We start from the raw sequence: 8,669 nt of genomic DNA, 5'->3' as shown, positions 1-8,669 counted from the left end.
CACTTTACCACTGAGCTACATCCCCAGCCTCCCCCTCCCCTTTTTTCTGTAGTTGTAGATGGACAGAATGCCTTTATTTTATATTTTTATTTCTTTTAATTTTTAGTTGTAGATAGACACAATACTTTATTTTATTTATTTATTTATATGTGGTCCTGAGGATTGAAACCAGTGCCTCAAATGTGCCAGGCAAGTGCTTGCTCTACCACTTGAGCCACAACCCCAGCCCTGCTTATTTTATTTATTTATTTTGGTGCCTGGGGATTGAACTCAGGGGCAATCCACCACTGAGCCAGTGAGCCACGTCCGGGCCCCACTTTGTATTTTATTTAGAGACAGGGCCTCACTGAGTTGCTTAGTGCCTCACTGAGTTCCTGAGGCTGAGCTTTGAACTTGTGATCCTGGGCTATAGGCTCCGCCACTGGGCCGGTCTACTTTAATTCTTTTTCTGTGGTGCTGAGGATCCAACCTGGTACCTCACACATGCTAGGCAAGCGCTCTGCCACTGAGCCCCAGCCCCAGCCCCCCTTTTATTTTTGAGATAAGGTCTCCCTAAATTGCTGAGGCTGGCCTTGAACTTGCAGTCCTCCTGCCTCAGCTTCCCAAGTCACTGGGATTACAGCATGTGCCACCGCGCCCAGCGACACCCTATCTTAAAAAGGAAAAACCAGCCGGTAGTGTTGGCACACGCCTGTGATCCTAGCGGCTCAGAGACTGAAGCAGGAGGATGGCAAACTCCAGGCCTCAGCAATTTAGCGAGAACGTGTCTCAAAAGATAAAAGGGCTGGGGATGCAGCTCCGTGTTAAAGCGCCCCTGGGTTCAGTCCCCAGCACCCACACCAAACGGAACCGAGAGCCGGGCACAGAGGTACACACCGGCGACCCCAGCAGCTCGGGGGCACAAGTAGCCGTTTGCTGGTAATCACACGCAAATTCCCAAACCAAACGCAAGAGGTTTTTGGACCTATTGCACTTTTCCAGGCCCTGTCCCTCCGTTACGTGACAGGCCAGCGACTGTGTCCGTGCGGTCGCGTAAACGCTCGGAGGACGATTTGGAAAACCCGCGATTGCGCAATCCCCTCGTCCCTCGGTCCCCGCAAAGCCCTCTTAATTCGAGCCAACGGGTTATTTAGTCCCAGGTAATAACCTGGGGCTTCAGAGTCACGTGGTAAGCAAACCCTGAGTCGGACCTGGCTCCGACCCAGGTCCCCCAAACGTTCCTCGCGCCCCCAAGGCTCGTTTTCTGATTTCTGCCCCGCCCTTCAATCCGCGGACCCAAATCCCCGCCTCCCACACAAATACTGCGGCCCCATTGGCCGGACTCCGACCATTCTGACCAATTACGGAGGAGTCGGTCTTGAGCCGATAATCCCATTGGCTTGATGCCACGTCCCTCAACCCTCCGGTCTTCAGCTTCCCACTGGGACTCGGAGTGGGCAGAGCGCCGAGCGGCGGGGGAGGCTCGCTTCGAGTTTGGGGCGTGACTCTTGGCACTTTTGTTTTTGCTATCCTGCGGTGGTCTCCCTCCAATAAAAGCGATGGCTGGGGAACAGGCACTCAAGGATGTCGTGCTCCCGTCACCGCCGTCTCCGTCTTCCCCGAGGAGACCTCAAACTCTCAGAAAGAGCTGCCGCTGGGAGACCCCGAGGCACCGAAGGCGCGGCTACCTGTTTTCCCTCAACCCCGTGGGCCCACGTTCCGCGTCTCGCACCCCAGGGCCCAGATACAGCGCCCCCAGCCTGGCTCCGTGCAAAGTGCCACCCGCTTTCCGGGTGTCTGGCGGGGGGCGGGGTTTGGCTGGGCAGGACCAGGATGTGAGATCCTGGAGGAAAGAAAAGGTGTAGTGTTTGGGGCGGTCAGCAGGTAATACCCGGTTTCTGAACGTAAGACGTCGGCCAGAGGCGAAGTCTCCCGGTGGCCAGTGTGGGGGCTGCGGCAGGTAAGGAAGGGGGATATGGAAGAGGGTGCAGAGAAGCCCAGAAGGTGTGGGGGTGGGGACAGGAGCATCTCCCTTCTGTAACTTTCCTGCACACCTTCCTACAGAAGCATGGAGCTCGGATCCCCTGACCTGCTAGACGTGTTGCTGGAGCCCCCAGAAGATATCTTCTCAACAGGATCCTTACTGGAACTGGGATTCAACTGTTCCCCTCCAGAGGTTCCAGTGACTAGGCTACAAGAACAGGCGCTACAAGGCTGGGATTCTAGTGGGGGCCATGGCTGTGTAAGTGTGATGAATGGGAATGGAAGGAAGTGGGCTTGAGACACAACTCTGGGCTAAGAAGACCCAAGAGGCTTCAGCACCCACTTGGAAAGAGACCTGAAAACAGTGAACCCAAAATAGATATTAGTTGTAACTATCCCCATCCCCAAGAAAAGACTGAAACTGAAGTAAGAAGGATCTAAATCTGATGTCAGGTAGGACTTCCTGGCATACTTGTATACCCTTCTCCGACTATAGGGACTTCAAGAGAGTGAATCTGAAGATTTCCTGAAGCTTTTCATTGATCCCAATGAGGTGTACTGTTCAGAAGCATCTCCTGGCAGTGACAGTGGCAACTCTGAGGATCCTGGCCTCTCAGACAGTCCCCCTGCCGTGCAGGCACCCAGCTCTCCTGCCCTCTATGAGGTTGTCTATGAGGCAGAAGCCCTGCAGAGGATGCAGGGGGAAGCCAGGCCAACCTTAGGACTCATCTCCATTCAGCTAGGTCAGTTTCTTTGTGGGAAGAGGCCCAGCCCTAGCCATGAGATTAAGGGGATTTCCCCAACCAATGCCACTGCCCAGCCCCTGGTGCCTCAGGGTGAACCTCTCTTTTGTCCCAGCTTCTTGTGTCTCCTTCAGATCAGTGGAGCCCACAATTCATGGTGCCAGATGCCTGCATGGTCAGTGAACTGCCCTTTGATAATCATGCACACATCCTGCCCCGAAGCACTGCAGCCCCAGTGCCTCCTGCCACACTTGTAAGTCTTGGGGTTCGTCAGACCAGTGCTCTGGGATACATACGTGTATCCTCACAGACAGTGGCACAGGGGATGAGGGAGGAGGAAGCTGATGAGGAACTGTCTTTGCCCCACTTTTCGTGGCACTGAGCCTGAACACCAAGGCAATGTAAGCAACTTTAGGAGCAGGAAAGGACAAAGGGGTGAGAGAGGGAGCCCGTGTGGATAAGGTGGTGATGATTCAGTTAAGTTGGGATGAGGGACAAGGCTCTGGAGAAAGCCCACACCTTGTGTGCATTGCATGCTTAGCCAGAGCCATTGTTTCAGCCTTGGGTCAGGACAGAATTGGGACAGTAGCCTGGGAATCCAACTGGTTGGTGGATATGAGTGATGGAGAAGAAACTGCAACAGTGTTTCCACTGTAGCAAATACCCAGGGGCCAGCTCTTCAGGAACCCTATCAGAAGCCTTCTGAGGGGGTGGAGATTGTGCAGTGAATTTGGAAAGGTGGCTACATTCAGGTCACTGTCTTCCTTTATCCTGGGAAATACTTCCCAAGCCCAAAGCAAGGAACAGGTTCTAGCTTCCATCTAAACTTGTGGGTGAAGCTTGAACCAGAAGCCAAGTCAAGCCAGGTACAGTGTCCCACAACTGTAATCCCAGCTCCATGGGAGGCCGAGGCAGGAGGATTGCAAGTTTAAGGCCAGCCTGGGCAACTTAGTGAGCCCTTGTCCCAAAGTAAAAAGTACCCCTGGGTGCTATCCCCAGTACTGCAAAAAGAAAAAAAGTGCGTGGCTTAGCTAAAAGCTAAAACAAATTCTTAAGTCACAAAGTCAAGCATAAATCTTTCAAAAAAGAATGCAGCTTACTCTGTTGATGGGTCCAGCTTAACCGAAGTCACCATCTGTCCACTGTCCACTCTGCATGCTTTACTGTGGGAAGTCACTCAGTGTGACTGCCTACAGGAGTTCCTTGTCTAAGAGGGGGCAGAATCTAGGCCTGAAAATGGAGTTCAGACCTTGTGGTTCTGTGGTTGATGGGCACTGGATAACATACTCTGCCAAATGGAAGTTAATGGCTGGATCTGGATTGTTAACCTGCTGTAAGGATTTTTTTTTTTTCTGCTGTAAGGAAACTGAGCAAACCCCACTGTAGTGAGTACTCCATGTCCTCTTAAGATGCTCCCAAGTTGTGGGAGACAGGGATCAGAGCAGGCACTCCCTAGCTTGATCAGAATGTCCAGGTCCCAAGTCTCTGAACAGAAGATATGATGAAACCACACCTTCTCCCCTATCAGCCTCAGGAGATCCTTGGCTCTGTCTAGGGCCTGTCTCAAGCCTCTGCCCTGGGCTCGCTTTTTTTTTTTTTTTTAATATTTATTCTTAAGTTTTAGATGGACAAAACATCTTTATTTTTACATTTTATGTGGTGCTGAGGATTGAACCCAGTGCCTCGTGTATGGTAGGCAAGCACTCTACCACTGAGCCACAACCCCAGTCCCTTTTTTTTTTTTTTTTTTTGTACCAGGGATTAAACTCAGGGGTTGTTAACCACTGAACGAGCTCTTCTTATTTTTTACTTACAGACAGGGCCTCCCTAAATTGCTGAGGCTGGCCTTACAGGCATGTGCCACTGTGCCTGGCCCTCAGCTCACGTCTAGGTTGGAGTTACTCCTTAGTGCAAATATTAAGCACTCTCCAGAATACATGGTGGGGTGCTGCTGTGTGCTGAAAATGTGATGACCCTGTCCCCATTCCCATCTTATCTTCACTATCCCCCAGCTGCCCTGTCAAACTCTGTTCCTGACAGATGAGGAGAAGCGTCTGCTGGGGCAGGAAGGGGTTTCTCTGCCCTCTCACCTGCCCCTCACCAAGGTAACACCCTTCCCTTTCCCAAAGGGCGTCTCAGTCCAGAGGATCCACTATGGCTGAGAAGCCAGGATCCCAGGGAAAAGTTGGGCAGTTGAGGGAGGTTAAGGGCTCAGAATTGACACACCCCCGGCTACCAGGCAGAGGAGAGAATCCTCAAGAAGGTCAGAAGGAAAATCCGTAACAAGCAGTCAGCTCAGGACAGTCGGCGGCGGAAGAAAGAATACATCGATGGGCTGGAGAACAGGTACTTTGGGATCACATTTCTGAAGGAGGCTATGTCTGGTTCCCTTCCTCACCAAGGCAGGCAAGGTGCAGGACTCAGATTGCTGAGCCTTGTCCTGCTTCTCCCCACTCCCTAGGGTGGCAGCCTGTTCTGCACAGAACCAGGAGCTACAGAAGAAAGTCCAGGAGCTGGAGAGACATAACCTGTGAGTGAAAACACCATTTATGTGCCGCGGATGGGGAAGTGCAGAGCACCATTCTTGGGCCGTGGTTCCCAGATGACGGTAGCTCCTCATTCCTCCTTTCCCAGCTCCTTGGTGGCTCAGCTCCGTCAGCTCCAGACGCTCATTGCTCAAACCTCAAACAAAGCTGCCCAGACAAGCACTTGCGTTCTGGTACCATCAGTCTGTCTCCCTCCCATCTCCCCCAGCCTCTATCATCTGTCTCCCCCCACACTTCCATCCTGATACCTTCCACTCCCTAGCTACATCAGTCTTCCCAACCCAGAAACCCCAGCTGCCCTCTGCTCCCTTCCTTGACTGTCCCCACAGCCCAAGTGTCTTGCTTTCTTCCAGATCCTTCTTTTTTCTTTGGTTCTCATCATCCTGCCCAGCTTCAGTCCCTTTCAGGGTCTACCAGAAGCGGGGCCTGAGGACTACCAGCCTCATGGAGGTGAGAAGCTCCCTGGTGAGCAAGAGGGCTTTGCACACAATAGTCAAGAAGTGGGAGAGAGGTCCTGCCTGTTCTGTCTAGGGTGCCCCACCCAAGAGAAACATTCTACTCTGTGCTTTTTCCTTCACCTCACAGTGGTTTCCAGAAATATCTTGACCCATGTGGATATGACAGAAAGTCGAGAGACTCCAGTGGAAGAGTCCAAAATGGGAGAGTCACTTAGAGCCCAGATTGCAAACACGTCTACCAGAACACTGATAGAGAAGAGGGGCGTGGAGACTGGGTCCGGTGGGCATATCAGAACCGTGCTGCATGCAGATGAGATGTGAGCTGGAACGTTCCTGGCCCACTCCCCTTTACAATAAGGAACCCAGGGTTCCCCTATAGCTCTGCTTCCCCCTGGGCTTCCCACTCAGGTGCTCTTTTGTCTTAGGGGGTCTGAATCACCTCAGGACAACCTAGGAGACATCTGTATCCTGAGGCCCAGTTAGCCTGTGTGAAAAGAGTACCTCAAATACTTTTGTTATGTATCTGTGATTTTATTTCTTCTTTGGGGATAGGGTTGAGGGAAACAAAGTTTTGACTAAGAAATAAATTTTCTAGTTAAAATTATATCCCAGAAGTTTTAAATAAGTAGTAAAAGGGGGGAAGGTAGGTACTTGGGAGATTGCCACCCCCTTTTCTCTCTGCTCCCATGATTTCCTGTCCCAAAACAAATTACTATAGGGAGAAAGAAACTAACTTACTCTTTTTTATTGTGCTTATTAATGATATGGAGAGGAAGATGGGGAGAAGGGGTTACCACCACAAGATTCCTAAGAACCAAAGGCGCAAATCAGTCCATTTCATTTTCTCTGAGATATGGTCTGTAAGACCCAGGATAAAAGGGTGGAATGTAGCTATATGGACTCAATTTGCTTCCGGACCTTTTCCAGAGCCTTTCTGTCCAGTTGTCGCTGACGGATGATGACAAGGCATGCGAAGACCAAAGCCACACCCACCACAGCCCCTTCAAATTTCCAGAATAAGTGTTGTTCCATCAGAGCTGAGCGGCAGCTGAGGATAGGAAGGAACAGTTATTCCCAGGGAAGGCCAGACAGCTTCTCCTTTCCATCTCCCTTCTACTTCAGCCCCATCAAGGAGGTAATAGCCAAAAGAAAAAGAGGAAAACAGAGTCAGCCTTATAAAGTGTTTACATCATCTGGTGAGATAACAAAGATAGCATTAGCTGATGTTATTGAAGAGAAAATATGGCCAATAACAGGGTTGAGAAGTAAAACCAGGACTTGGGTTTAAGTAATTTAGCTCCAAATTCCCTCTTTCCAACATGTCATGCTACCCAGGATGAAGTCACAGGGGGAAAGGAGATATTCAGTCTACAAGAAAAGAAAAAGCCCTTACCTTTTGAACTCATTTCTCTTAGAGGAGCTGCATGTAATTTTCTCAACATAACCTGTGGAACCACACTCAGGGATGGTTTTCTGCCGGGAGAAAAGGACCAAAGCATGTGTTAGGAAGAGCTGCAGGAGAAACAGAGAGGTTGCCATTCAAAAGGGCAAGTGCTCAAATGCCATGGCCAGAGCTGGCCAGAAAACAGAGCTAACAAAGACCTCTGATGTGGATGCTGAAGGCGGTGGTTGCATGATTAGAAATGTGTGTTGGAAAAAACACTTCAGGGTAAGAGTGTAGAAGGACATAAGGACAGATTCCAGAGCATAGTGTATTAAAAATGAACAGAACCACAGGGCATGGAGGTGCATGCCTGTGATTCCAGCAACTTGGGAGCCTGAGGCAGGAAGAGCTCAAGTTCCAGCCCATCCTGGCCAACTTAAACCTTGTCTCAAAATAATAAAAAAAGGTCTGGGGATGAGGCTAGATGATAGAGAGCTAGATGGTAGGATTCGGTTCAATCCCCAGTACAGCAAGACAAAAAACAAAAGCAGAACAAAACCTGGTTATCAGCTGAACGCTGTTATTAACTTGGAAAGAGAGGAGCATGTTTTCAGGGGGAAGACAAGTTCAGATTTGGACGTATACTGACACTGCAAGGAGAAAGAAAAGAGGATGCAAAGGCATGCTTAATGAGACTTGGGGACTGGCTAGATGTTGGGGGAAAACGGGGGAGGGGAGGGATGCTCACAGCCTGAAAACTGGAACACGGAGTACACTCTTCTGCGACCACGAACTCTTCTCCCAGCCAGCACGGCAAAGTCGAGGTGCTCACTAAAAGGGGAAAGAAATACCGGCCCAGACCACTCAGAAAACGTTTGCCCCCGAAGCTCTACGCACCCAGATCCCAGGCCAGCGCTGGCCTCGTCCCGCGCGGTGCCACCCTTTTCCGTCCGAGCTCCGGGTGTGTAGGGAAGACACGCAAAACAATAAACCCCGGGGGCGTGGGGTCGGACAGCCACCCACCTGACTGCTTCTCCTCCCGCACGGAAGCCTCTGCTCGGCTGTAGCGGGGAGGGGAAAAGGGGCAAAAATTAGAATCCGGAAAACCGGCTCCCCCGCCGCAGCGGTCCGCGGCCAGGCGTCCCCCTCCCCGGTGGGGACGGCTCTCCTCCGGCCCTCCCCGGCCCCCGCCTCCTTACCAGAGCTCCACGGTGAAAGCGCACAAGAGCCAGCACAGGTGGAGGCCCTGGGGGAGGCCGCGCCTCCCGGTGCCCGCAGGCATGGGCGGTCAGGGTCGCACCTGTCGGGACACGAGGACCTGCGAGTGGGGCCGCGAGCCTGTCGGAACGCAGAGGCGCTCGGGCGATTCCGGCTCAGGACGGTGAAGCGGCCCGTGGCCCATCAGGGCCAGAGCTCTGCCGGGACGACCCCACGGTCGCGGCGGGAACAGCGCCTACGAATCCGCTGTCAAGGAAGCCGGGCCCCTGGCCGGGGCGTGCGGCGCGAGAGGAAGGCCGGCTGCGGCGGCCCGGCGCCGCCCGCTCACCTCTGCCCCCGCCCCTCGCGCGGCCATCCC

The 8,669-nt window shown here is 52.3% G+C and overlaps 2 protein-coding genes across 2 annotated transcripts; one reads left to right on the top strand and one right to left on the bottom strand.

The window, feature by feature from the left end:
* The first annotated feature begins 1,615 nt into the window (after nt 1-1,615).
* Nucleotides 1,616-6,575, top strand: Creb3l4 (cAMP responsive element binding protein 3 like 4). Its single transcript, XM_026412931.2, has 10 exons — nt 1,616-1,939; nt 2,044-2,221; nt 2,459-2,705; nt 2,840-2,958; nt 4,718-4,810; nt 4,945-5,051; nt 5,167-5,235; nt 5,340-5,424; nt 5,605-5,701; nt 5,837-6,575. The coding sequence occupies exons 2-10, from the start codon at nt 2,048-2,050 to the stop codon at nt 6,028-6,030; spliced, it is 1,185 nt and encodes a 394-aa protein (XP_026268716.1). The 5' UTR covers nt 1,616-1,939; nt 2,044-2,047; the 3' UTR covers nt 6,031-6,575.
* Jtb (jumping translocation breakpoint) lies at nt 6,439-8,669 on the bottom strand. Its single transcript, XM_026412932.2, has 5 exons — nt 8,293-8,669; nt 8,117-8,154; nt 7,842-7,924; nt 7,103-7,182; nt 6,439-6,757 (listed from the first exon to the last, which is right to left on the bottom strand). Exons 1-5 carry the CDS (start codon nt 8,373-8,375, stop codon nt 6,601-6,603), a joined length of 441 nt encoding a protein of 146 aa, XP_026268717.1. The 5' UTR covers nt 8,376-8,669; the 3' UTR covers nt 6,439-6,600.

This window comes from Urocitellus parryii, chromosome 11 (genome assembly GCF_045843805.1).
Source record: "Urocitellus parryii isolate mUroPar1 chromosome 11, mUroPar1.hap1, whole genome shotgun sequence".
NCBI classification, from domain to species: Eukaryota; Metazoa; Chordata; class Mammalia; order Rodentia; family Sciuridae; genus Urocitellus; species Urocitellus parryii.
The sequence above is the reverse complement of the archived record's forward strand: the minus strand, read 5'-3'. Positions and strand labels throughout refer to the sequence as shown.

Excerpts from the sequence above, each read along its gene's own strand:
- Jtb (XM_026412932.2), bottom strand. The coding sequence starts at position 8,375 with ATGCCTGCGGGCACCGGGAGGCGCGGCCTCCCCCAGGGCCTCCACCTG. Across the intron at positions 8,155-8,292 it reads GCTTTCACCGTGGAGCTCTG|CCGAGCAGAGGCTTCCGTGC; the intron begins GTAAGGAGGCGG and ends TCCCCGCTACAG. Across the intron at positions 7,183-7,841 it reads CGTGTTCCAGTTTTCAGGCT|AAAACCATCCCTGAGTGTGG; the intron begins GTGAGCATCCCT and ends TTCTCCCGGCAG.
- Creb3l4 (XM_026412931.2), top strand. The coding sequence starts at position 2,048 with ATGGAGCTCGGATCCCCTGACCTGCTAGACGTGTTGCTGGAGCCCCCA. Across the intron at positions 2,959-4,717 it reads CAGTGCCTCCTGCCACACTT|CTGCCCTGTCAAACTCTGTT; the intron begins GTAAGTCTTGGG and ends ACTATCCCCCAG. Across the intron at positions 5,052-5,166 it reads ATCGATGGGCTGGAGAACAG|GGTGGCAGCCTGTTCTGCAC; the intron begins GTACTTTGGGAT and ends CCCACTCCCTAG.